At 38.2% G+C, this 27,664-nt stretch overlaps 1 protein-coding gene across 4 annotated transcripts in view; it reads right to left on the bottom strand.

Annotated features, from left to right (window-relative positions):
- Nucleotides 1–4,977: 4,977 nt before the first annotated feature.
- LOC131432138 (reticulon-1-A) overlaps nucleotides 4,978–27,664 on the bottom strand; it is a 61,937-nt gene continuing 39,250 nt past the window's right edge. For 2 of the 4 annotated variants that reach the window (XM_058598241.1, XM_058598242.1), the window contains exons 3-6: nucleotides 7,150–7,357; nucleotides 6,873–7,081; nucleotides 6,699–6,804; nucleotides 4,978–6,626 (exon numbers count right to left, since the gene is read on the bottom strand). In XM_058598241.1, the coding sequence (XP_058454224.1) occupies nucleotides 6,572–6,626; nucleotides 6,699–6,804; nucleotides 6,873–7,081; nucleotides 7,150–7,357 (578 nt within the window). In that variant the 3' untranslated portion in view covers nucleotides 4,978–6,571. Of the gene's footprint in view, nucleotides 6,627–6,698; nucleotides 6,805–6,872; nucleotides 7,082–7,149; nucleotides 7,358–15,676; nucleotides 15,887–25,522; nucleotides 26,017–27,664 lie in introns of those variants that run through there. The other 2 variants (XM_058598244.1, XM_058598243.1) reach the window with 2 other exon arrangements.

Genomic DNA, 27,664 nt, shown 5'->3' on the forward strand with positions numbered 1-27,664 from the left:
ATTGATGAGCAAATAAATCAAATGGTAGCTGTAGAAACGCTGATCTATTTTCTTAATAGGATTCTAAATGCTCGTTCGTGGAGTAATCATGATGCACTCTCCACTGGTTTTAAGCCAGTTTTATTTCCAATAGCCAAACTAATTTTTCTTCTAAGAGAAACCCTTCTACAATTGATCTAAATCTACCAGATCAATGTAACCTTTATAGTGAACTGACTTTGATTGACAACAGGATTTCAAATTGAGAAATGATTAATTCATTTAGTTATATACTCCACCACCTTAGAACTAATTAGCTAGGATACAGATCTCATATCGAAAGCAATGTGAACCATGAAATAGTTTTAGGAAATATCGATATAGCCATACATAAATTAACTCATTACATTATTGAAGTTAAGAGACTATCAGTTCCAAAATTTCAAACTAAATTCAATTCTTCTTCATCTACATCAATATCAACGTTCTTGTGATCCTACTATGGGACATTTGAGGACCTTTAAAAGGAAATTAAACATAGATTCACTGCACAAACCAAACCATATACTAAATCTTTCTAAGATTCTATACTGGTCCTCAGAAACCTGTTTCAGATCTCAAAGAAGGAACTCAAAAACTCCCTATAAATGGTGGTAATCATTAGCAAACTTAAAAATATGAAGACGTAAGAATTTTCAACAATTTATATAAAAATTTTCCTATGTTACCTTGACACTTTGCCGTCAATTTTGCAAGTGTGTTGAACACTTATTCTAAAACTTACTAAAATCCAACAGAAGCATCCAAATTATCCTTATTTTTCAAGATGAGCTTTCATTGTGCTGCTCTTGATGACAACTAAGAAAGTTCTGATACTTCCTGATTGATTTAAAACTGCTGTTAAACCCTTAAACATCGTTGGACGAGACGGTATTGACCCAATTTCTAATAGATTGTTCAACATAGAACCTGTATGGGATAGGGCTACGAAATGGTGACTACATCTGGGAAGGGGCGTCCAGCATAGCTCTGGTCCTCACAAGTTCCAATTCTCACACGACCTACGAGGCCTGCCAAGGATGTGGTGGGGTTTGGCGGTGGGCTCTGTTAAACCGCTATTAAAAGCTGCATGTGTCCGCAAGCAGGCCTCAAGAATGCGAGCGTGTGCCGCTCGAAGCGCATTAGCCCAGTCCTGATGTGGTGTGGGATTCTAAATAAATCTGACGCCACTGACCGATCGTCTGTTCATCAAGGAGGTGCGGCTCAAACAGCGTCTGTCCTGGCATCCAGCGGCTGAATAAGAAATGCTTTTCCCCGGAAGCTATACCTAAGATGGCAGCCCCGTCTCGGAGGATAGGAAACCTTGGGCCAACAACCTACTGTTCCCGACACTTAAACTTTGTTCGAGAAACCGATAATGAAAGATTACGGACTGATTTAACGGCAACGACATTTAGCATGGAACAACGGACACGAATAGGAACATAGAACGTTTTAACCCTAGCCCAGCAGGGTAAACTGGCACAACTTGCCAACGAGGCGCGTCGAATGAAACTTGAGATCCTAGGACTCAGTGAAGTCCGTTGGCCGAACTTTGGAGAACACAGAATACCATCGGGACAAATTCTGCTATACTCTGGCCTACGAGGTGAACACGTTCCCCGGCACCGTGGAGTTGGCTTCCTACTGCGCTTATGAAGTGGGAGCCTATGAGTGAAAGGATAATCGTTGCCAGGTTCAGAACAAGGGTTCGAAACCTCACTATAATCCAAACTTACGCGCCAACCGATGCTGCCGACCTGCAAGACAAAGAGAACTTCTACAGTCAACTCAATGCCACCGTAGATATTCTACCGTAGAATTCCAAAGGGCGACATCATGATCTGTATGGGCGACTTCAACGCGAAGATCGGATCCGATAACTCGAACTATGAGCGCATTATGGGGCGCCATGGTCTCGGAAAAATGAGCGAAAACGGAGAGCTGTTTGCAGATTTCTGTGGCAATAACGACATGGTGATCGGGAGATCGCTCTTCCCCCATCGACCAGTTCACAAGGTCATGTGGGTTTCCCGTGACGGCTTTACCGAAAATCAAATTGACCACATCTGCATCAGCCGAAAGTGGAAACGGAGCCTTCTTGATGTGCGGAATAAACGTAGTGCCCAGAGAAAGCTGGATCACTAATCACTGATAAGACCTGGACGAAAATAGAGGAGCGAAGAGGAGCCAAAGCCGCAATACAGCGATTCAAAACCCGAGGAGCCATATATTCGGCCCGTCAACGATACTCGGCTCTGGAGAAGGAAGTAAAACGCCCATGTAAACGGGACAAGCGAGCGTGGACGGACTCCCTCGCCGACGAAGGAGAGAAGGCCGCTGCAACCGGGGACATTCGTCTCCTCTACGATATCTCACGACGCCTAAGTGGGGCGAAGATGAATGCGACAATGTCTGTGAAAGACGGGATTGGTCAACTGCTAACCGACCCAACTGATCAACTTAAACACTGGTTCGACCACTTCCAACAACTTTTCCAAGCGCCGCAGCTGGCGTGAGGCAAGGATGTATTCTGTGACAGCGGAGTTCAGGCACCCCTCGCGGATGATTGCGAGAACGCAGATGTCGAGTCCCTCGGGGTGTTACATCGAGAGCAGACAACGTATCCCTCGGTGGGTGAAAAAGAATAATGTCATTATTATTACACGTGTTCGTTGAGATAGAATATAGATTGGAATCCGGAAATAAATCTAATAAATATCCTGAGGTACTACAAAATTGGCGACGAGTGGGATAGTCCAGCGTTAGGTATTTTAAACTTTTAGTGCGCATAGTATATGGATTCTCATTGTTTTTTTTTTAACACAGCTCTGCTGCTGTGGTGGTCCAAGAGACCGGAAAACTGAACATAGTTTCTCTACGGTGCTGGTCCCGGAGACCGAAGTATATTCGAACATAGTGAGCTGCAAGAGTCTAAGAGACAAGAAACGATATCATAATCCACGAAATTTCTCGCTACTCTTGAAGAGGTAGGTAACAAACATTTTGCGTAATATGCATTATGTTTGAGGTTATGTTCCAGGTTTCAAGAATGGACAAGAGGAACATTGGGCGCAAATACGAGAGGAATGGTTGAAATACAAGAGAAATTTTCAGTATATCGCACTAGCGAACGAAGAGGAAGACCAAACAAACGGTTCTGATGTCATACCATATAAGCAGTGCACAACCCGTAAATTTTGTCACCAGACGCCACTGGTTATTAGAAGGAATCGGGTTTGCGGGAGGAGTGTTGTTCTTTAGTTCATTCATTTTTAATTTTTAACTTTATACTTTTCCCAGACTTAAAAAGTATTGGAATACACTAGAGATGGTCAGTCCGCGAACGGTCCAAAAGAACTAGTTCTTCTCGAAGATTGAGTGAACTGGAGTTCTTTATTGAAGAAGCTCTTTATTCTTCTCAATGGAAATAAAAGTTATCGAGTTCTTTGAGTATGTATACAAATAAGTTGCGTTTTTCGAAACGTTTGCTGGTTTGAAGAATGATTGTTGAACACATGCAAAAAGCACTCACTATTATTGAATCTGTTTACTACAAAATATAATTTGTTGCTCTCATATTATTTTCGTAGAAACATACAAAGTTTCAGACTGATCACTTTCATCGCCGTTGGCCAGATATGTTTATTGTTTTAATCCTATTGTTACATCGAAGTTACTGGCGAAATCAAAGACAAAATAAAGATTAAGAGGAATACATTGGGCTGGATGGTACTGTTAGTTCAGAAAATTTGGACAAACTGTGGATGAGATGTTTAATCGTAGTTCCAAGGAGATACCCGAAAAATACTTATTTCTCAACTCTCGACGTTTTCGCCTTTCTCATATAGAAAGGTTTTGCAATCACTGTGAAAACCGACTTTTGAACCGGGGCCCGGAGGGCCGAGTGTCATATACCATTTGACTCAGTTCGTCGAGTACGCAAAATGTCTGTGTGTGTGTGCGTATGTGTGTCTGTAACGTTTTTCGCACTAACTTTTCTCGGAGATGGCTGAACAAATTTTCACAAACTTAGATTCAAATGAAAGGTCCTGCGGTCCCATACGGAATTCCTGAATATCATCCGGGGGGGGTAAAATATGGGGCAAAATGTGTTAAAAATTTTATACCATCACTGAAAAGGGCGAAAAACTGTAAAAAATTCTACGATTGATAGTTTTTATTAGTAGACGGTCAAACAAACCGATTTCAGTTATTCTTTCAAGAATCGAAGAAAATTATTTTGAAGAATGCCACAGTACTATATATGATAGATTGATATGAGAAAGGCATCATTACACCACTAGGTGGATTAAAACAGGTTTTTGGACATTGGATTTCAACTTAAAGCTTGAACGAGAGAAAAATTTTTAAAAACCTGAACATAGGCTATTTAACCGGGAATTTTTAGTCCCGCGCACCGGTAAAACCGGGAAATTGAAATCGCTAATTCACTAGCCACCCTGACATAATACCCCAGCAAAATCACTATAGATGTCACCACAGAGTATAATAGCCTGATCATAACAGTCACTAGACCTGCTCACCCCTTCGACCAACCAGCCCCAGTCTCCTCTACATAATTTTGAATACTCTTCATCTTGGAATTCCGAAATCAAATCCATTCAAAATGCTGGATCCAGTCGGATCCCATTCTTCGAGAATAACTTTGTGAATTAGTCTATCCGTCTCATTTTTACTCGTTTACTCGAAACACCTATTTTGTTGAGGTTGATGGACTTTATTTCGCACGATACGATAAGTCGCACAAAGCAGCAACGTTCGAAACATTAGAAAAGATAGCACCATTATGTTGTTGCTCAAGTATTGTTGAGTGATTCAACTTTTACTCTTAAGTTGCTCAAACAGTTCAATTCGAACTGTTAGACTTTGCATAAGAAAAAAAGCTACGAGGGAAGTTGTTTCAAATTCTTCACACATGAAAATAAGTAAACGATGTGGAGCTACGTCGTTTTATAGTGGTTCTTCATTTTATTATTTATTTTTCAGTTTTTCTTGCATTGATGACAATTTTTCACTTACTTTCTTACTATCGCATCTTTTAATAAGTCATAATAATAATAATAAAGATTTTTTTTTGTTTATTTGTAAGCAATCCTTGTTTTGTTTCGTGTATGTGCTTGCTTATTATGAAGTAGTCATGAACAATGCTACACGTCCTTTTTTTGTGTTTATTTCATTTATTTGATTTTCTTCCTCCAATTTACTTCTAGAAAAAGGTGAATCGAAAAAATGGTCGCTTGCTTAAAAGGTAGGCTAAAAACAAACTCTTACGCAATAACGAGTAACGAAAAAGATTCGATATTTTCCTCTCTTTTGGTTAAATAATGCTCAACTTCAACATAATTAAAGGCTAAAAACGATTTGACGAGAAGTGGTAGGTTTTTTTTTTTGTATATTTTTAATTCATGTCTTAGCGTCACTTCAAACAAGCCTTACCTATAGACGAATATAATATGAATATAGCATTTTTTTTGTTTGTTTGTTTGTTTTCACGTGCTTTACACATATTTAAAGCGATTTTTGCTTTCCTCATTTTGCATTAAGGTTTTCTCGGACGACGACGACGACGAAACCGGAAATTATAAGTTAAATTCGAACGTCACTTCGTCGCAAAGTTTCGGATTACCTCCGCTCACTCCTCCCGGGATCTACTTTCCCTTTCTGCTACGGAAGATAGGCTAGACAATCACAAGAAAAAAAAACAAAAGTCGCAAACACAGGGCGTGGCGAAAAAACAGCAGAGACAATTAAAAAAAAACGACACAGCAGCTAGAGGAAAAAATAAACTGCGGGACACTTTCCGTTTTTCTCTCATTAATACTTTTTCGATGTAACCAAACATACAAAATAGAAAATTTTATGGTGTTACTTTTTGCTTGTCGATTCGAGTGAATGATTTCAAATGAGTTCGAATGAAACTCCAAACAATCTGTGTGTGTGATCTTTTTTTCGTATTATTGCAGTTACAACGTTGATTTCGGTTCGATCACTGCTTCTCATTACTGACTCCGCCGAGTGTCCATTTCATTAATTTGTTACTAACTGCTAATCTCAGGTTTTCCATCCGTTTTACTGTTTGAAATAGTTCTATTGTTATGACTATATGCTTTTATTTCCTCTGAAAATGTATGTGTGTGTGTAGGTGTGAGTGAAAGAGAGACAGTATGCGTGTATGTTCGTGGATCTCATCCAACAATCACAGCAATCAAATCTATTCGAACGGAAAGAGAAATCGATTTGTTCTTCATTTATTTATTATTTTTAGAGTCGGTCAACATGGTTCTCCTAGCAAACAGTAGGTAGTAGTTCCTTTATCTAGAATCCATGGGTCAATAGTACTGGATTTTAAAACGGATATATTTCCATCGAATCAGTATGAAAAAAAAACAAATATTCGATATATCATTCGTCATTGTTGCACATCTTATTTTGTGGTTGGTTGCATTAGCTTTTTTCCCTTGTTTTAAGAGTAATCAAGTTAAATAAATAAAAAAATAAAAAGGTTCTTTTACAATTACATGCTATCAACTTATTTTTCCTTGTCGGATTCGACTTTCTTGCCCAGAGGAACGGCCGCTTTTACTCTGAAAAGTAAAAAATGATAAATCAATAAATAGTAGGAATCTAGACTATTTGGAGTTTTTATTGTTACTCACTTCTCGGTAATTTCCAGAATTTTGCTTCTGACCAGTTCCAAATACGCATCAATCGACTGTTTGTTATTTTCGTAGACCTTTGGTAAGGTGAATAGTGCAACGAATGCTGTGAGCGGGAAAACAGAGATGGATTATGGTTTCCGGGGTTTTAAGATTTTAGATTCCAATTCTTACCAATTATGACGCACGTCATTCCGTTGAAGATGGCACCGACATAAGTTAAGCAGTAAAGGACAACGCCGAACTTAATGGAGTCGACCAAATCTTCCACCAGGAATAGACGACGTAACTCCGACAGCAGTGCATTGGCATGTGCTACAGCGACCGTGGTCAACTGTTGAACCTTTTCCTGCGATAGGGTCAAGTCAATGTCGAGGTATTCCCTAAAAAAATAAAAGCGATGAGAAACGATAAATTAACGGTTCGGGGAGGAAAAAACAAACAGTCTTACTTGAACGGATGTCCTTCGGAAGTCTTCTGTACTGCTTGCAGTACGTTCTTATAGATCCGGAACGAAACGGTTCCGAACAAGACCAGCAGCGAGACGTACGAGAACACACTGATCAGCGAGAACAGTGACATGGCGAGCAGGATGGTTAGGCCACTGCCGGCCACGATTGCAGATTTCTTCACATCGCGCCAATAGATCAGGGATTCCACTGAAATGAGAGGAAGGAAGTTTGATGTAAGTCTTAAATTTTAAATCTAAATCCATATCCAGAAGAATCTTTCAGTCGGTTGTCTTCACTAAACATAAGGGAAAACCTAACTTTTTCAACTAGCAACGGAACGAGGCGCCTCTCGGGAGGCTGGTCTTCAACTTTTGGCTGACAACGTGCGACTGATATACTCATTTGAAAACCCTGCGCTGTACGATGAATGGCTCTGCATAATAGTTTCTTGTGCCAAGGAACTTTTGGGAGGAGAAAGTTTGTTTTTTTGCTTCAGTCGAAGGAAGTGGGTGTATTGCACAACAGCAAATGAGGCTTTTGATAGAAGAGAAAAAATTGATTTCATTAAAACTGATTCCTTAGTGTGAAAAAAAAAATCAGGAAAATCAATTTGAGAAAATTTTTTTTGTTGTCCACCTACAGACCTATTACTTTTTAGCCAGCATCAGACACTGAAGAAGCGAAAACTCATCGACTAAATCATCACAACATCAAAATAATAGCAAAAGTGACATCGTAACCTAGAAAAACAGCAATGACAAAAAATGGAGAAAGATACGACCAGTTAATCAATCGACCCGTGACCATCACTGGATGATCTTCTGAACACTTAAACCAACAAATCAAATATCAACACACATTCCAAGAACGAGCTGAAATAGTGTCGCTTTAATCCCAGCAAATACTTCAACAACGCGTGAAATACTTCGCAGACTGATGAACGTATGTCTGTTCATTTTGTTAAATCAAGTTTTAGTGATACTAATAGCTTTCAGATCGAAGATGATGTCGAAAAAAGAGCAAGCGCGAAAAGCAATTGCATGCGGTCGCAATGAAAATCCGTCTGAATCTGTCAGTAGGAAAACTAGCAAAACAGTCTAATTTTCCTGCAAGCACTCTCAATAACGTTCCTAAATCTTTCGATACACGTTTTACAACAGCCATAATGGGTTGGGAATGGAATCAAAATGAATGAACGGAAGGCGCAAAGGTGATGCAAATATTGCAAATAAACGCACATCTTTACGTAACGGCGTAGATATTTGGTTTGACAGGCAATATGCAGCTGTGGTCGAGCAAGTCAAAAGCTGAGTCACTGCCGAAATGGTAATGAAGACCGTAAAAATGCCTAAACATCGACTTTTACTTTTCCTACGCAGCCATGACGCTCCTTCGCTATTCAGGCATGAATTGGCATCTTGTCACTACGCCGAAGATATTTTGGAATTGTATAAAGCGAATGGAGCCCATGTTGTATCGAAAGAAAAAGCGAATTTGCAACCTATCAAGCGATATTAGTCTCTCGAGAGAGAATTCTCTCAATATAAACAAGCTACAACTAAATTTTTTGTATTTCCAATTCAATCTGCCCAGGTTTTGTCACGAACCTGCCTTACATGCAATATATTCAATTCACGCTTAATTAGTTCAAATTTATGGTAAATAGATGAATTAGTGGATGAAACCAAGTGGATGATTTCGACAAATACCGGAACCGCCATCTTGAATTTTGAAAGGACTAACAGATCGGCTGAAAAGTTCGTATCGTTTCTATGAGAGGGCGCCACTAGAATTAAATCCATACCATTTTCAGTTAGTACCAACCTTCAAAAGATACGTGTATAAATTTGACAGCAGTCTGATTATTAGTTTGTGAGATATTGCATTTTGAGTGAAGCTACTTTTGTTATTGTGAAAAAAATGGAAAAAAAGGAATTTCGTGAGTTGATGAAACACTACTTTTTGATGAAAAAAAGTGCCGCCGATACCAAAAAATGGCTTGATGAGTGTTATCCAGACTCTGCACCGGGCGAAGCAACAATTCGTGAGTGGTTTGCAAAATTTTGTACTGGTCATATGAGCACCGAAGACGATGAACGCAGTGGGCGTCCAAAAGAGGCTGTTACCGATGAAAACGTGAAAAAAATCCACAAAATGATTTTCAATGACCGTAAAGTGAAGTTGATCGAGATAGCTGACACCCTAAAGATATCAAAGGAACGTGTTGGACATATTATTCACGAATATTTGGATATGAGAAAGCTTTGTGCAAAATGGGTGCCGCGTGAGCTCACAATCGACCAAAAACAACAACGAATTGATGATTCTGAGCAGTGTTTGGAGTGTTTGTTATATCGAAATAAAACCGATTTTTTTCGTCGATATATAACAATGGACGAAATATGGCTCCATCACTTCACTTCGGAGTCCAATCGACAGTCAGCTGAGTGGACTGCACGCGATGAACCAAACCCAAAGCGTGGAAAGACTCAACAATCAGCCGGTAAAGTTATGGCGTCTGTATTTTGGGATTCGCATGGTATAATTTTCATCGACTACCTTGAAACTACCTTCGGCCTCATTTGAAGAAGAAAAAAGTTTTGTTTCATCAAGACAATGCACCGTGTCACAAGTCGATGAAAACCATGCTGAAATTGAACGAATTGGGCTTCGAATTGCTCCCTCATCCACCGTATTCTCCAGATTTGGCCCTTCAGTGACTTTTTCCTGTTCTCAGACCTCAAGAGAATGCTCGCTGGTAAAAAATTTAGAAGCAATGAACAGGTAATCGCGCAAACTGAGGCTTATTTTGAGGCAAAAGACAAATCGTACTACAAAAATGGTATCGAAGATCGCTATAATCGCTGTATCGCCTCTGATGGCAATTATGTTGAATAATAAAAACGAATTTTGGCAAAAAAATGTGTGTTTCTATTAAACGATACGAACTTTTCAGCCGAACTTTTAACTATTCAGTACTAACATGTACGATAGGCCTTTGCGAATGTTGGAGAATATAATGCTCATTGCTCGGCTCTACAACTTTTATTTACACAATAATCGCTATAATCTTGTAGATGGAAGCACAATTCAACGAAATTGTGCACAATATGTTTTTCCACTTTTAAAATGCGAGTAATGAGCATTATTTTTTGTAACTTTCAAAAGAACCTATCGCACGATATACCCTAATCCTATGTTAGTATCGTGTTGTGCGAAAATCAGGAATCGTAATCATGGATGGTAAAGTATGCGTGAAATTTGATTAAGAACGCGGATGGATGACGGAAAAAATTAGATAGAAAAAAATCGGTGAAAAAGTCTATGGATTGGCAAGCAATTTGTGAGTATGGAATACTTTCGAATTCATTTGTGACAGCAGTGGCATCAGTGCATTATGCGACTGCGATGGACGACTGGCCATATCATCAGGATGCCTGATGATATTTCAGCGAAAATGATCATTGAATCTGATCCGGCAGGCTCAAAATAAAAGAGGAGCACAGCGAGCAAGGTAGATCGATTAAATGAAGGGTAATTTACGAAGAATCCGTGCCTTGAGTGGCTGGCGTAAGGCGACTATGAATCGATGCTAATAGGTAAAACAAGTAAGCACGCGAAAGAACCGGTAGCCTGATACAATGCAAACTGAATCAAATTCATATTCAAGGAGATAAACACTCGAAACGTTGTTCATTCAAAAAAGAGAAACAAATGCGAAAAGCAATTGTTTGCGATTGCAATGAAAATCTGGATCAGTCAGAAACAAAGCTTGAAAAAAAAGCTTGATTTTCCTGCAAGCACTGTCCATAATCTTCTTAAAAACACGTTTGATCCTACACACTTAGAAAAATTTACACCTTGATAGATGCACATAAAAGGAACGTTCAAAGCATGTAAAGATAAGTCATATCACCAACTTCACAGTTAATTTAGCTGAAGTTTACATGGATACAGACACAAATTTTATTTTAACATTTTGGAGTGTAACGAAAATGTATTTGTGATGGTTTTTTAAGCTCAGATCACAGCATGCTGTGCGTTTGGCTGTCAGCTTTCGTTTGTTTACTTGTTTGTGCGGTTGAAATTCTGCGTTTTCAAAATGTCGCGTATTGAAAAGGAAGTGAAAATTAAGGTTCTGGACACATGGCTAAGTGAAAAGGGTATTACTATGCAAAAATTGGCGAAACGGTTTGGAATTCTTCATACCAGTGTTAAAACCATCACTAATAAGTTTGGGGAACACTATTCTTTGGATGAGCTACCAGGAAGAGGCAGAAAATCCGGTTCTTCCAGCTCGAAACTGGACCAGAAAGTGGTATCTCTAATCATGAAGAACAAATCAATGTCATTACGTGATTTGGCCAAAAAAGCAGTAACGAGTGTCGGAATGATCCAGCGTATCAAGAGGCGAAATCATCTGGAGACCTACAAGAAGCAGTAAATCTCGAAACAAAGTGTAGAACAGAAGAAGCGAGCAGCAACAAGGGCCATTTTTTACACTACCGGAACTATAAATGCAGAAATCTATCGATCTGAGTGTCTCCAAAAGAGATTGCTGTCTTCATATACGAAGCATAGTACACCTTCATTGTTTTGGTCGGATTTAGCGTCGGATCACTATGCCAAAGCCACTCTCAATTGGCTTACGGAAAAGGGTATACGTTTCGTTGAGAAAAATACCACTCCACCAAATTGGCCTCAGCTTCGACCCATCGAACGTTACTAAGCAAACGTGAAGAGGGTCTTCAAGAAGGAAGGTAAAGCAGCTGGGAACATGCAGGAGTTCAGAAAAAATTGGGCTCGTGCGTCCAAAAAATGCGATGCAACATTTGTCCGGAACTTGATGATGAGCGTTCGATCAAAAGTTCGAAAATTCTTGAAGGAATAACCTAAATTTCATGCGGTTTTCATTATGCTCAAGTTTAACCTCGTACTTAAAGGATCAATTTTTAGTTTGAATAAAATATCGTTTTTTATCATAATATAAAAGAAAAGAATGGGTCGTCAAATGGTGAGATAACTAAGTCCTCACAAGTCCCTTTCTCATGCCTCCCCGAGCGTCTATGATGACATTTGGTCAATAGAACGGCGTCGACTGGGTGCTATCGCCTTCTGCGTTAGTAGCAGAATGACAGGGTGCGAAATGGATTGTAATTTTAAGCCCATTCCAAAGTGCTATATCATAGTATATTGCAACATGTTGTTTGTAGTATTATTTGTTATATATTGAATTGAATTATATTACATTGTATTATATATTGTTGTTTTTGTTGTTGTTATTATTATTATTATTATTATTATTATTATTATTAATATTAAAAAAGAAATATTATATTTCCTGCAAAACTGCGACGAAAGAAGAGCATAACTTACACTGCGAAAGCAACTGTTATAGATTGTATCATAGCATATTATTTCATATATTATCTTATTATATTATATTTTGTTATGTTGTATGGTATTATACTGCATTGCATTATATTGTATTATGTTATGTTATATTGTGCTAAATTATATTATATTATGCTGTGTTATAACATCTTATATTATATTATATTATTTTTTATTATGTTATATCACAGAGAACAGATATCCAACAGACATTCATACGTGCAAAGTCGTGTGCAACGGTGATTTTTAATGGATTTCCACTTGTATGCTTTACACATCTTTTTAAAAAAAGTTTATACTAGCTTGGATGTGATATATTATATTGTATTTTATTATATTACATTTTTTATATTATATTATATTATATTATATTATATTATATTATATTATATTGTATTATGCTCAAGTCTATCGACAACGGGGAGGGGCAGGGAGTGCATCAGGGTATCTTAAAAGTGAATGACTGGATGATGGAGTGGGTTTCCAACCTCAGTCACGTGGGGGAAGCTTTGTGTTCCTCCCTGAAGGTTTGAAATGAGTAAGACGCTCCCTTCTAACAAACAAACCATCGGGCGGTTTGAACTGGTATAACGATTCATAATTTTTTTTTATGAATTCATCATTCATAACGGGTCCACAAAACCCATTTTGGCCTTCTTAACAGCAATTATATGGAAGCTAACTAATAATCAAATTCGGATCTACCGCATACATTGGTAATGCCTTGAACTGATGGTGGCTTCACACATACATATATACATACATACATACATACATACATACATACATACATACATACATACATACATACATACATACATACATACATACATACATACATACATACATACATACATACATACATACATACATACATACATACATACATACATACATACATGATATGAAAGAAAAATTTGCGGATAGCTTATTTTCGCTACACTCCTTAATTTAGGTCTTGGAAGACTTTGAGCAGCTTCCCGAAATGTCTTTTTATACTGCCATGCATCGGATCGGCGTAGAGGAGCATTTCAGGACGAAGGAAGAGTCCAAGTTTCCTAAGAAAAATATTTGGTTTAGCAGGCAAGATGCAGCTGTAGCCAAGCAAGGTAGAACTTTATCACTACTGGAACGGTAAACAAAGAAACACGCCGAAAGAAAGTCTAAAGAAGCATTATTATTACTATATCGTTTATTTTACCCTGGTTTTAACTACTTAGTCGTTCACCGGGGAAAGCTAAAGAAGCAATTGTTACCATTCCTAAGAAGTCATGACATTTCCTCGCTATTCTGGGTTGACTAGGCATCTTGTCACTACGTGACTGAAGAGAGTTTTTATTTAACGTTTTGCTCTCTTGATGCAGTCTTCTTCTCAACTAACTCACAGCAATTTTGTTTAATTAGCTGGTAATCATAAATTCAACAGATATATTTATCTAATCAATAACATTTTAGTTGAACCAACCGAAGAATGAAACACATATTTCAATATTGCAATTTTGTGATCTGGGGGCTCTCCGTGTGAAGATTGATCAAGACACTAATCTCAAAATGCATTGGTCTCTGACTATATGTAGACATCCATTTGTGAAGCTGTGATCATTCGAATCTCACGAATAGTGAAAAATTTCATTACTGACACAATTAGAAATTAAAAAAACGTTTACAGAAAAAAATTTACAGAAATTAAAAAACGTTTACAGAAAATGATGCGTAAACAAACGCTAGAAAGTCTATATCTTTTTATTTTCTGTTGTTGATTTTACCAGTCAACCGTCAACAAATACTCCATTCCCCATTTCAGGAATAAAAGCAATACTTTCGGATGGATAACTGTATTAACAGCCATCGTAAAAACTGGTCTTAAAAACCAGCAAAATTTTCGATTGACCTTGGGAAAAAATACCGGTTCCCCTACGTTGCTCTTTCTTGCAACAACCAACGTGCTTCCAGCTCTTTCAAGTACGCACGAATAATAGACTGGCTAAACACCCAGCGAACCTGTTCGTAAAGAAATCCGACTACGATTGGACGTGGTTCTGATTTCGGAAAGCATTTCCATCACCGATGCATTCGGCTTCGCCACGTTGCACAACGCGTTCCGGTTATCAGTCAGTTGATATCAGTAGAAACAAACATACCTTCTTCTTCTTTGAGTTGAGACACAAAGCACACACAAAAAAAAAACAAAAAGTGAATGCACTTCTCACTTTCATCAATGACTGGATGCCATGTGCTTCATTGAACACCCGCAGGATGCTGAAATCCATGCCCCTAAAAAAAGAGATCGTTTCGTTTGTTTCCCCAGCCACGTATTTTAGGTGTATGTTAATGATGATAACAATTTTCATTGCCTCGCGATCATGTGTTTTTTCGTGTGTTAGGAATTAGTGAAAGTTTTCCAATTAATATGCGAGAGCAGCAATTTATTAAAAACTATAAACAAATTGTGGCTTATCTAAATTGATTCATCGTGGCTGTGAATCGAGTGATCTTCTCCCACCGTTCGATTGCTAGTGCCAACGTGAAAACAGTACACCTCAAGGACCTTGACAACTTTCAGGAGAACTCGATCACTGATCAGTCTACCGGTCAAGCACCAGTTTAGCATCGTACACAGAAATTGTGCGCTTGTTTCACATGTGGGTTTCGCCGAACTCGGGAACATCCAGATACGAAGCAACGTTTTGGATCGCCATCGAGAGATAAGGACAGCGGTACTGCACTCAGGTGTTTGCTTCCCAAAGCAACAGTAGCGCGCATCATCGTGGTGCCAAGTTACCGCTTCTTCACGCTTCACGAGTCTAACACATCCATTCTCCCCGCATGAAATCGGAGAGTTTTACAGTTTACCGTAGTCAAAAAGTTGGATTATTTTGTTCAAACAAATTCGACTGTCTAACAGGAATGAATTGACGATTATGATGATTAAGTTGGCAAAATAACCATTTCGATTCATCACGATCGGTGGTAAGCAACAAAAATTGTTTTCGATCTCCAAACCAAAATTTTGACACGTTGCCAATTAGAGCAGTCGCCCCGGAGTCAGCGAGTGGAATCGATTCGAATTATGAAAGCCGTAACGTTTCTTTGTTGATGTCCCAGTGGATTCCGATTGAAAGAAAAAAGTACCTGGTCCTCGTGGCGGCAGTTCCACCGGACGATTATACGCGGATCCATTCCCATTGGAGTAGCGGGAGTTCTGTCGTTTCACCATACTGTTTTCTTGTTTTTATTACTTCCCTTCTTCCTTCACTACAATGCAAAGTAACGACTATCGAACACGAAACCAGTAGCGACCAACGAAGACGAACTTAACCTGGGCACTGTAGGCTCACTTATGAATCGAAATCAGTAGCATGGTGATTAATACCTTATGCTATTGGATTCAGCTAGAGAGCAAGAGCCAGTACGAGGTACGGGCGGAGGAGAACCAGAAGGGACGGAGGGGATCAAAAGACGTAAATAAAGTGCGAGACGTGTAAGCTGAACAAACCTTGCACCAACACCGACGCGTAAAGACAACGCGGTTATCGAAGAACCACCGAATAGTGTCTGTCGCTCTGCACACCGGGACTGGAGCAGTGCTGGCAAACATCACGAAAAAAAACCTGTACAGCTGATATTATTTTCTTACAGGTGACACAGGTGTCAATCACATGTTGTTTGTTTTTTTCTTTTTATTGACAACTAATGCAATCATGCTACGAAATTATTACGAAAGCATCGGATGTCTTTCGGAAATGATTCGACTAAACGTTTGAATTGCATTCTATTCAAATGTTTAAACACTAAATAGGTCAGGAAAACAATTATTATTTTATGTTGATTGCATTGTACTTTCTAGTAATCATGAGACTAAGGGCGCATTTTCACGGGTGACAGAGATGTAAATAATTTTAACCTAATTAAACCATACCGAGATCACAACTTTGAACAGTACGTTTGGGTGCGTTTTGGTAGTGACTTATATTTTTTCCTAAGCGTGCTTTGCCACGGAATTTACCGTTATGCGGCATCTCGTCTCGCACAAAAGAGAATCATTGTTAACGAAATTTAGCTGATTCACCGCTTTCGATTTGCTGTTGGATTGTCGCCAGTTCTTTTCAAGGCATTTAAAAGTTTCAAAGAATTTTTCGTTCAGATACAATTACACCAAAAACTGCCATCAAAACATTCAAAACAAAAATCAAAATCAACAGTGGTTTTGACAATAGTTGTACGTAGTCCTACGTCAACAGCTCGAGCAACTTATTTGGTGAATTGGATGCTTCGACCCCTTCTGGTGTTTTTGTAACCTATTCCGCGACTACTTTAGCAGTGTTTCCTTTGAAGAATCTTCATCTACGCACGATATTCTCTTGGCTACCAGCAATGTTCCAAGCTAATCGAATAACTAAAAAAATCCCATAGTAATAATCGAATGAATAATCGAGTAATCGATTAATAACCTAGATAATCGAATAAATTCTAATCGATTAGTTTCAAAATTATACTCGATTATGTAATAATCGAGTAATTTGAAATTTCCGATATCCCTAGGTGGAGTCTGTGTATGCGGAGCTAAAATTAAAGGATATTCTCTCGTTTCTCACCCAATGTGGTAAGGAGCTATAGTCAGAAGGGTTCATCGTTCTTCCTGGAGTGTATGAATCCTTTCTGTATTCACCTTAAATAGGGTTTAGCAGATTGTTCGGCATCCTTTATAGGGTGCCGAAATTACTTCTGCTCGTACATACTGCGAATCGTTCTGCATTCTTCCGGGAGTGCAGAATGGTGTCGCTAGGACCGTTCATATTTCTACTATATCTAAATGATCTGAATTCCTTGTTGCAATGTATGAAGCTATCATTTGCCGGCGATTTCAACCTGTTTCATCGAATTAAAGATTCAAAAGACTCAAATTCCTTGCAGGCACAGTTGGGTGTATTTTCTAACTGGTGCAACGTTAACATGATGGTAGAGGTGATGTTGGAGAGATCCATTGAAAAATGATACTCGATTAATCGATCGATATTACGACATCCCTAACTCCACCATGTATGGAGAACCAAAAACCCGGATACGTAGCTGCGTCAATGCGGGACAGTTACATATCAAATGATATGAAGTACCATAATCGCATTCACACAAATCACACGAATAATACTCAGCACGTTGAATAGTAGCCATGTGATAATTGAGTTTGCAATGTCCAGTCAGAGCTCTGACCAGAATACTGCAATGATGCTTGGAGAAATGCAGTAGACACTTTGACATTTTCAGATTTAAATCTGGTATAAATGCTTTTGTCTGAGCGCAAGTTTGCAAGCTGCGCCAGTATCTGGCATGTTTGGATACAGCCCAAGAACGAATCTTGTGCTTTATCCAACTAGTTGAAAGTTGTAAAGCTGGCTCAGGACCAACGAAATCATTCGTTGCACCAGCTCTAGCCAACTCATCAGCCCATTCATTTCCAGTAATACCAGAATGGCCGGGTACCCATAAGAAGTAAACAGCATTTGAAATGCTGAGGTCTTCAATTTGAGTTCGACATACGATCACTAGATTCGACCGTGAGTCATTCGAACTGAGTGCTTTTAAGGCTGCCTGACTGTCGGAACAAAAATAAATACGTTTACCACAGATCCTCTGCTGAAGTGCCGATTGTACTCCACACAGAATTGCGTAGATTTCTGCTTGGAACTCAGTACAGTATTCACCAAGTGAATGAGACTGCTCCAGCTCCATTTCACGACAGTAGACACCAGCACCAGCACGACCATTCAACAGAGAACCGTCCGTATAACAACCTATGTGTTCATCAAATTGTCATTCCAGACAACCAGACAACCATTCCTCACGAAGAGGATAGCTCACATTGAATGTTTTGAAAGGAAAACTGCATGTGAGAGTTAGGTCACTAGGAGCGAGTAAATGCTCATCCCACGCAACCATTTGAGACCACAAGCGAGTGTGGCTGGTAGCATAATCTAATGGGTTACTGTTCCAAAGCCCTGTAACCTTAAGACGATATGCACAAGATAATGCTTCTTGTTTTAGGAACACATGTAGTGGTTTAATGCACAGTAGCGCCTCTAGAGCAGCAGTAGGAGTTGTCGTGAATGCTCCTGTCATCGCCATTAGGACCATCCTCTGGAGATGATTTAGCTTTGACTGAACTGTCGCGACTTCTCCTTTCTGCCACCATACAAGACATCCATATGCTAAAATTGGTCTAACAATAGTTGTGTAGATCCAATGAATGCAGCTGAGTTTGAGTCCCCATGATTTTCCAAAAGCTCGTCTGCATTGGCCGAAAGCTCTTTTAATCCTGAAATCAATGTGAGCAGACCAATTCAGTTTTGAGTCAAGAATAACCCCGACGTATTTAACTATTTGGACCACAGTGACCCCTGAACCAAAGAACTGCAACGGACGAGCTCCTGTAATTATCCTACGATGAGTGAAAAGCACCATTGATGTTTTGCCCGGATTTACAGATAATCCAACCTGACAACACTATTGTTCAACAGATCGCAGGACTTGCTGCATTTAATCAAAGAGAGTGTTAATGCTTATACCGGTCATCAATATATGATAATCGTCGGCAAAACCATAAGTCGGAAATCCAAGGTTATTAAGTTTCGTTAACAAACCACCAGCGACTAGGTTCCATAAAAGTGGGGATAGTACACCACCTTGAGGACACCCACAGACACTTAGCTTTCTAATCTCTGCTTGCCGAAGCGATGAACAAAGAAGTCGATTGCTAAGCATTGCGTGTATCCAATTTGTGATACTTGAAGGTATGCCATGACCACGGGCTGCTTCCAGAATTGAATTGAAAGACACGTTATCAAAGGCACCTTCAATATCTAGGAAAACTCCCAAGCAAGATTGCTTTAGTGAGAAAGCTTTTTCAATGTTGTACACAACATCATGTAACAGGGTTGTAGTGGACTTTCCACGCTGGTAAGCATGTTGCATTCTATGTAGCGGTTGCACGCCCAGACTAACATTCCTGATATAGTGATCGACTATGCGTTCCACTGTTTTAAGAAGAAATGAGCTAAGACTGATAGGCCTGAAACTCTTCGCTTCCTCATAAGTGTCGCGACCGCCTTTGGGAATAAATTTGACAATTATTTCCTGCCAAGCTCTTGGAATGTATCCTGTCGCAAGACTATAGGTAAGTATTTTCTTCAAAACATGTTTGAAATGTTCATACCCTTTCTGCAGTAACACTGGGAAAACTCCATCACTTTCATCAGACAATTGTTCACCATCTGAAGTTCTTAAGAAACTGACATTAAAGTCCTTAGACTTCGAAAGTAACTTATTTAATCTGCTAGCCTCGTTGAGACTAGAGACATTTGTGCAGAGGCTTTTCCAACCACTTCGCTCAGACGATCGAAGAGCATTTTTGTAAGCCCTTCGAGCCGACACGAATGCCTCCGACCCATTTCTGCGTCGGTGGTTCCAAGCTCTTCTGCATAGTTTCCTTAGTCTAGCAAGTTCAGCATTCCACCAAGGAGTTCCTCTAGTAGCTCGCACAATCCGAAGTGGACAAGCCTCTTCATATGCTGCAACTATGAGTGAGTTTGTCTCGTCGACAACATTTTCCAAATCAATTGGGGTTTCAATTGTTGGTTGGTACCCGTAAAATCTAGTCGCCAAGCCCTCTTCATAGAGGTCCCAGTTTGTAGATTTGGGATTACGATATGTGATAATATCAAATTTAACGTTTGAATGATCAAAGAAGATGTACTTATGATCAGACAACGAAGGTTCGAGCTCATCGGAGACGAGCCAATTCACCAACTCATGCCCAATTCTATCAGAGCAGAGAGTTACGTCCAAAACCTCCTCTCTTCCAGATCTCGCAAAAGTTGGACGGTTTCCTGCATTTCTATATGAGAAAGGCAAAACTGAAAAACATGCCTACACGCATGTTTTCGTCCGCCATGGCGAATGTTCCAGTTATCTGCCGAAAGACCGCTCGCAAGGGCGTAGAATTTTGTTTACAAGTAATCTTAAATAATTACCTTCTATGGAAAATTTATCGAAAGCAATTATCTGTCTTATTATGCTTTTTTTATCACCATCCGAAAAAGTCGATTTTTTAAAGTGCAGTAAATAAGCCTGTTTTAATCTATCTAGTGATATAATGATACTGGAACTGGGAACGAAGATCCGCAGCAGTGGTGCTAGATATATTAAGGAATGAATCATTGTTCGGACCTTGTGCCGGTTTTGCTTTAATAACTTTTTCTACAAACGTCGGATTGTTTTGCGGCCTTCTAAAGTATTCTTCCTCGTTAAAATTTCTACGAAAATAGTACATGCACTGATTTTTAGAGTTCATAGGTTGATTCTCCAGCCGATTTTTAAGGGACCCAAAAGGAACAAGAAAAGTTTGGTGGAGCGAGAAAATAAACCTTTTCATCTTTTTCCCATACAACCTTGTCCCACCTTAGTGCACACAGACATTTTGCGTACCCGACGAACTAAGTCGAATGGTATATGAGACTAGGCTAACTTTGAGTATGAACAATCCGCAACGAGTTCTAGAAAGACTAAGTCCGAACCCGGGTTGGCGGTTCAGTGCATAGGACACTGGTCTTACAAGTCAGTTGTCGTATGACCGAACCCCGTCCTAGAAGGATTCTCAGTGTCTGTACGATCGTAGCACCAGCCATGAAATGGTTCTGTACGCTAAGAAGTACGAAGTCTGTTGATACAATAGGTCGAATTCTACAAATGGAATATAATTCCAAGGCTTTGCTAGAAGTAAAATTTCACGTTTCAGGAGTTGCCGTTGAGAATTAAAAAATTCGAATTTATTTCAAAGTTATGAAAACTATAAAAATATTCGGTTTTGTTGTTTTGATGAATCGCAAGAAAATCACGATGCCGATTGAGACCATTTGAACATTCATGAAAAACGTTCATTTAAAACCTCGTAATTTAAGAATTTTATCAAATACTAGCGGACCCCTGCCTATTTCGTAGCGCAATAATATTAGATTAAATGTGAATAAATCGAAACTACTTTCAATGACTTTTGATGATTATTGAAAAAACAATGGTTCCCGACCTTTTTATATCGCGGACAACATTTTCTTGTTTCTTCTTTTTCGGTAAAAACTGTATAAAAACGAATTCACAATTCAAGACATAAGCTCCTAACGATTGTCTTAGGGATTTATTGCCTGTAACAGGACTTCGAGCTGACAAGCTGGGTATCATTGGAATGCGTGGAATAATAACTTTCCGCCTTTGAATTTGCCAGTCAAAACTGTTCCCTGAATATCATTTGTCATTAACCTTTTTACTTGGAACTTTTTTTCTGCATTTGCTTCTGTACTTTCTGTACTTATTGCTGTACTTTTTGCACCTGTTCCTGCAGTATGCACTTGTTCATGTACTTTCTGCTGTTGCTCCCTTTTATTGTACCTGCAGTTGCAGCGAACCATTCATCGCTCAAAAATCTCCTTTTAATGGAAATTATTTCTAGCGCTCATAAATCAACAACTGTTTTTAGTTCGATTTCAGCAATCTTTCGAAATAAGTACCATGTACACTTTGCACTTTGAAGCAGCGTTCAGAGAACAAAATATGCACAAAAACATCTCGCATGGGTTGATATAATTTGGATCATGCCAGGGCCAATTAAAAACAGTTGGGCTCGAAAAAACCGTACTTGAAACTTGAAACATTTCACAAAATGTGCTGGCGATAATTTAACAAACAAAACACACCAGGAAACCTTAAAATCACCACCTAATTATTGCATTTTAAAAAATTCATCGTTATTTCGCATGCAAAACCATTTAGGAGTATAAAAATTCGTAATGGTTCTACATTTCCCACAAAATATGTTCTACTAAATAAACATGAGTCAGATAACCAAATCTCATGTAAACGATATTTTTACAGCGTAAGTAATATTCACACAATGGCTTTGAGCATGTTTACCTCCTTGGTTTTGCGCAAAAGTACTGGAAAACCAATGCAGTTTCCAAAACAAAGAAACACTTTTGAAATCTCAAAAATTGCTTTACTGTACCAGAAAGCACAGCATGTGTCTGACCGGCTTGACTGTTAATGAAAAAATCAGGCGAACTAAAAAAAAACGATGATAAGAGTTCCGTAAAAATCGATATCGGATAATTACAGAAAATATGATTGATTCGAGATTCCCCATGGTACGAAATTCTCAAGTTTCTCGTATATTTGCATCGAAGATATAGATTTAGGTTACCTATCGATGGTTTGGACCGGGTACTGTTGATTTCATTTAAACCGATATGAATTAGTTTTTCTGATAAGATCACTATAAAATTTCAGATTTGGCAAGCGATTTTCAGTTCGAGCTGACAAAATACTCAAGTTGGACTGAACTCGAAGCTTTACACGGAAAGACCGAAATCAGCATTTTGGCGAAAAAATTAGTTGATGTTCTGATTTTAGTTAGTTATTTTTTGAGACAACTAAAAAAATCTTACTTTTGCTAATTTAGATTTTTTAATTCTAATTCCCTTGATAATAATAAATTATTTGTTGAAATAGCTATTTTTTTAGTTGAATTCACCAATTGTCATTTCTTAGCTAGGCACACTTCATATCCATTCAACTAATTTTTTAGTTGAATTAGAGAAATAAAATGTTGTTTTCAACCAGCATAAATGGTTGAATTGGTTTCTGCCATTTGCAGCTATATGGTGCTCTGTCACCGAAATAACGCTAACACCGTAATGACTACTAGCCACTAGATGGCACACTATTACCGAAAAAAAATTCAGTCGCGGTTGTCTTTTCTATATTGGCAGGTATAAATACGATGTTGTATTGGAGAAAAAGACATAAGCGAAACATAAACTTCTTTTTGAACATTTTTCTTCTAAATCGCTGTTTTCTTCATTCGACTTCGCGAAATCGACTCTCTCACTGAAATCTTTGAGCACTCGGAAAATAAAAACCGAATACAAGTAGTACATCGGACGGCGTGACCCGGAAGATTGGACGATACAAAAAACATCATTTGACATGTACAATTAGAGTACAACACTCGAAACTCAATTCACTGTTCCGCGTAAAAACATTATTACCCACAATCGCTTCAAATGCGCATAAATTCTGAATAAATACACTTTCCACTAACAGTTTACGTCATTTTTACATACCGGTTTAGATATTTATATATGGATATATCGTAACACATGCGTAAAACATCTAAACAATTTGCAAGTAGTTTCAACAAGACTGTCCCTTTTAGCTTTTTAATGGATGGTTTTGTTTTGACACTTCTCATGAATTTTGTGGCTAATAAACTTGTTAATAAAACCAATTTCATTTTTGTTTTCTTTGTGCTGTCCTTCAGTAATGATGGTGATAGATAAATAGAAACAAATTTTCTGATTTTAATAACAAAATTAGTTGTCAATGAGAATTTCGTGTTGGATTGAAATATTGCTGGTTTGTGTCCAGAATATTCGCCAACTAAACACATTCTCTAAAAATAAGAGTTTTTTTCAGCAAAGTAAATTCTCAATTTTAACTAATTTTATAGTTATTTTGGAAATTTGGTTGTTAAAATTAACTAATTCAAAAACAGTAATACGAATTAGGCGCAGACCTAATTTCGGTCGTTCCATGTATACAAAGAAGAGTACCTGGCTCTAGTCTAGCATTCATCAATTCATGCAAAAGTTCTAATGTGGGTTGATTTTGCTAACTGCCACTACTATTGAGAGATATTCCAAAGAATAGTGTGTGGAATTTTACCAAAAGTTCATCATTTCATCGATACTAAAGCAAAGTGAGATTCCTTCTCAAATCAATCCCGCGATAGAGTCAAATTTGAAAATGCATCAAAAACTATGTTCAATCAAATGCTAGAAGAAGAACAGCAGTGAGTAAAACAACTAGCGAACAATCTTTGAAGGCTCAAGTTTATAATAAGCACTGATCCATATTGAATGGAATCTTTTTAACACATGGTGATCTTCAAGAGAGCCATATTTTTTCTATCCATTTTCCCTGTTCTGGGCATGAACTTTTTTCCTCGTAGATTCTGTTTCCATTTTCATTTGATAACGTGACCTCATTAATTCATTCTATAATCATAGTTAATCAATTAGACAAAGACAAAGGCTCAGATTCAACATTCCTATTGAGCACCAATGAACTTCAAGAGTTGTACGATCAGAATGAATATAATTCAAAACAAAAATATCTCATCAGGCAAATTCACACACCCGTTTCGTTATAGGTCAAATGTTCGCTGAATTCGGTGCAACAAAACCGACACTTTTCAAAACAAATACTTCATCGATGTCCTTGTTGTGCTGTTTTTTTTCTTCTTTTTCCCAAATGCGAACAGTGTAAAACGTGAAAATATTTTTCCCCCCATTGGGCAGATATTATTTTCTGGTTCCGCAGAGGTACTCTCTCAAGATGATCATCATCATCAGCGACAACAACAGCATGGCAATACCTCCCAAATCGCACACCTATAAAAATGGGGAATGTGTATTTTTATAATTCCACCACTGGCTGGCTACTGGCGACTGGTTGGCCAACTAACTAACCAGTAGCAACAGAATCCGATTGATTCTACGCCTGGCCGCGCCAGGCCGGTCACCGCTTCATGCTCTTTTGTCACACTTCAAGCGAATGACTTTATTTTTTTTTACGTAACCGAAATGACAGAATAAATGTGAAAATGAGAGTACATATACCTGTACTTACAACCATCACCTTTTCGTGTTCTCAGTGAACATCTCACATCCTACCTCATTCCGCCTTCCCCCCTCACGGAGTATACATATTACATCGACGACACAAAAAAAAAGGTCTACAGAAATGTCTATTCATCAAACTGGACACAGCAAAGGGAACGACGTAATTGAGGCGAAGATCGATCACACATCGCCCTTGCTATCGGATTACAGTTTCAATCCGAATCGTGAGGTGGTGGTTTGAAGCACTTACATCCTTCCTTGTTGAACTGGATCTCCCGCAGCAGCTTCAAGTCTTCAAGGGACACCATTTTTAGCGAGACGATTTGTCCTTCAGTCTTGATTAGGAGAAGCAACGATTTCCAGATCAAAACTTTTCTTCGCACAACCTACACTCGAACTGCACACTTCTCACGTAGAAGTTTTCACAACTTCGATGGCGCGAATTTCAACCGTTTCGCCGTTTCTTTCCGCCAGAATACTTATTTCTTCGTCAAACGGCTCGGAATTGTCCGAAACCAGCAGCAGCCAGCCGTCACTAGAACCTTAATATAGAATTCGATTTATCCCTGTAAAAGGGGATAACAAGTCTGGCCGAAGAAAATCGGGTTTTATTAATAACTTTTTTCCTTACTACGTCTATTTTCGACTAAGACTAAAATTATGTTCGTCTCTCGGTGAGAAATGCAATGCGGTTCTTCTCGCTTCTGTTCGCTTTCTCACTACACCACACAACACAGAGCAACTCGTACTGCGCGACGGTGACATGCGCCTAATCCAATGGCTTCTGCGACTCCCACCCGATCGGTGGTATTGGTGCAAGAATAGACCATCTGGGATCGACTCAAACACACACACACACCCATACATATCATTACCGGTACTATGGCAAACAAACAGGTAAAAGGTTACTCTGCCTGCATGCTACAGCTAAAGGGCCGTACATGCAAAGAAAACACAAACACATTGGAAACTATTCTAACCAATGGTAGTCGTATGGTTTAGACAGGTTCAGTCCAATGACGACTTGCAGTTGTTGGTGGTAAACTAGTGACGTCATAGTTGCTGCAGGTAGCATGCGCTGCTACTGAATCAGTTCATGAGTTTTGCCTGATAAGTCAATGGCAACAATGAAACTTGTTAGTGTGAAGTCTATTCAACTGATATACAAACAAAGAATGAGTCATGGTTAGTGAATGATTTTACGTTGACAGCATAGTGACTTGTACAATACTAGCAAGGCATCGTGATTCAATTCAGGATGCAGGAAAAAATGTTAAAAACGTGACGTGTGTTTTGAAAAATGTTACGTGCAAGAAAATAGGTGATTTCAGGTGAAAGATGTCATATTTTTGACGAATTTCGTGCCAACTCGAACAAATGTTGGAAGTAGCCTCTCTGATTTCAATGAAACTTTCTGTACATGTATACTTTTTTGTCCAATTTTTTTTTAAATAATTATCGTCGAAAAATGGCAATTCCTACACAATTTTCTAGTATTAGTGATTTTCTTAAAATGAGTCAAATTCTCGAATAAAAATACTATATTCTTTTAATTTAGGAGTTTTATTTTTTTGTGAAGCATTTGTTGTTTTTATTGGAGTAAAAATCTTTTTTTTTTGTATTTAATATTTTAATGAATTATTTTTAGTATAAAAATTATAGAAGATTTTACTTCTTTCTTATGGTTTTAGGACATATACTTTTGAAAGCTTATTATTAAAATTTAATTTAATAATTTATCTCAATATTTCAATATTGAAATAATACCAAAAAACGAAAAAAATAAAATAGTTAAAATTTGACCTGTTAATAGAAAAGGGATTTCTACTGGTCGAGCTCCAATTCAAGTTGATAAAAGAAATTGTTCAAGTCAATAAAAAATAAAATTTGGGTAATTGTATAAAATTGTAACCCTTGAAATTTCTTTTCATGAATAAAAGGTAAAATAAATATCCCAAGTAGCAAATATAACTTTTCGAAATTTAAAAATGTTCTACCATTGTTTTAGAATTATTATTTATGTTATCTATGTTTAGAAAGATTTTTAAACATATTAAAATTGTTTGTGCAATTTATCATTTAAAGTTTCACAATACTGCCGAAAAAAATCACTGTAGAACTACTTTCAGTAAGTATAAATCAACTATGCAGCAGATTACCAACTTATCCATATTGCACTAACAGTTGTAGAAATTCTGCAAAAATTTTCGCATCGTCATGTAAAATGGAAGTAACTACACCAATTGTGAAACTTATTGAAAAAAATTCCAAATGGCTGTCATAATTGTATTGGACACAAAATATGTCGAAATGATGATCAAGCTCTTGTGAAAGAAAAATTAACAAAATGATGCTCTCCTCAAGATAAAAATTGATAAGCCGAATTAGAACC

This window comes from Malaya genurostris, chromosome 2 (genome assembly GCF_030247185.1).
Source record: "Malaya genurostris strain Urasoe2022 chromosome 2, Malgen_1.1, whole genome shotgun sequence".
In the NCBI taxonomy this organism is placed as follows: Eukaryota; Metazoa; Arthropoda; class Insecta; order Diptera; family Culicidae; genus Malaya; species Malaya genurostris.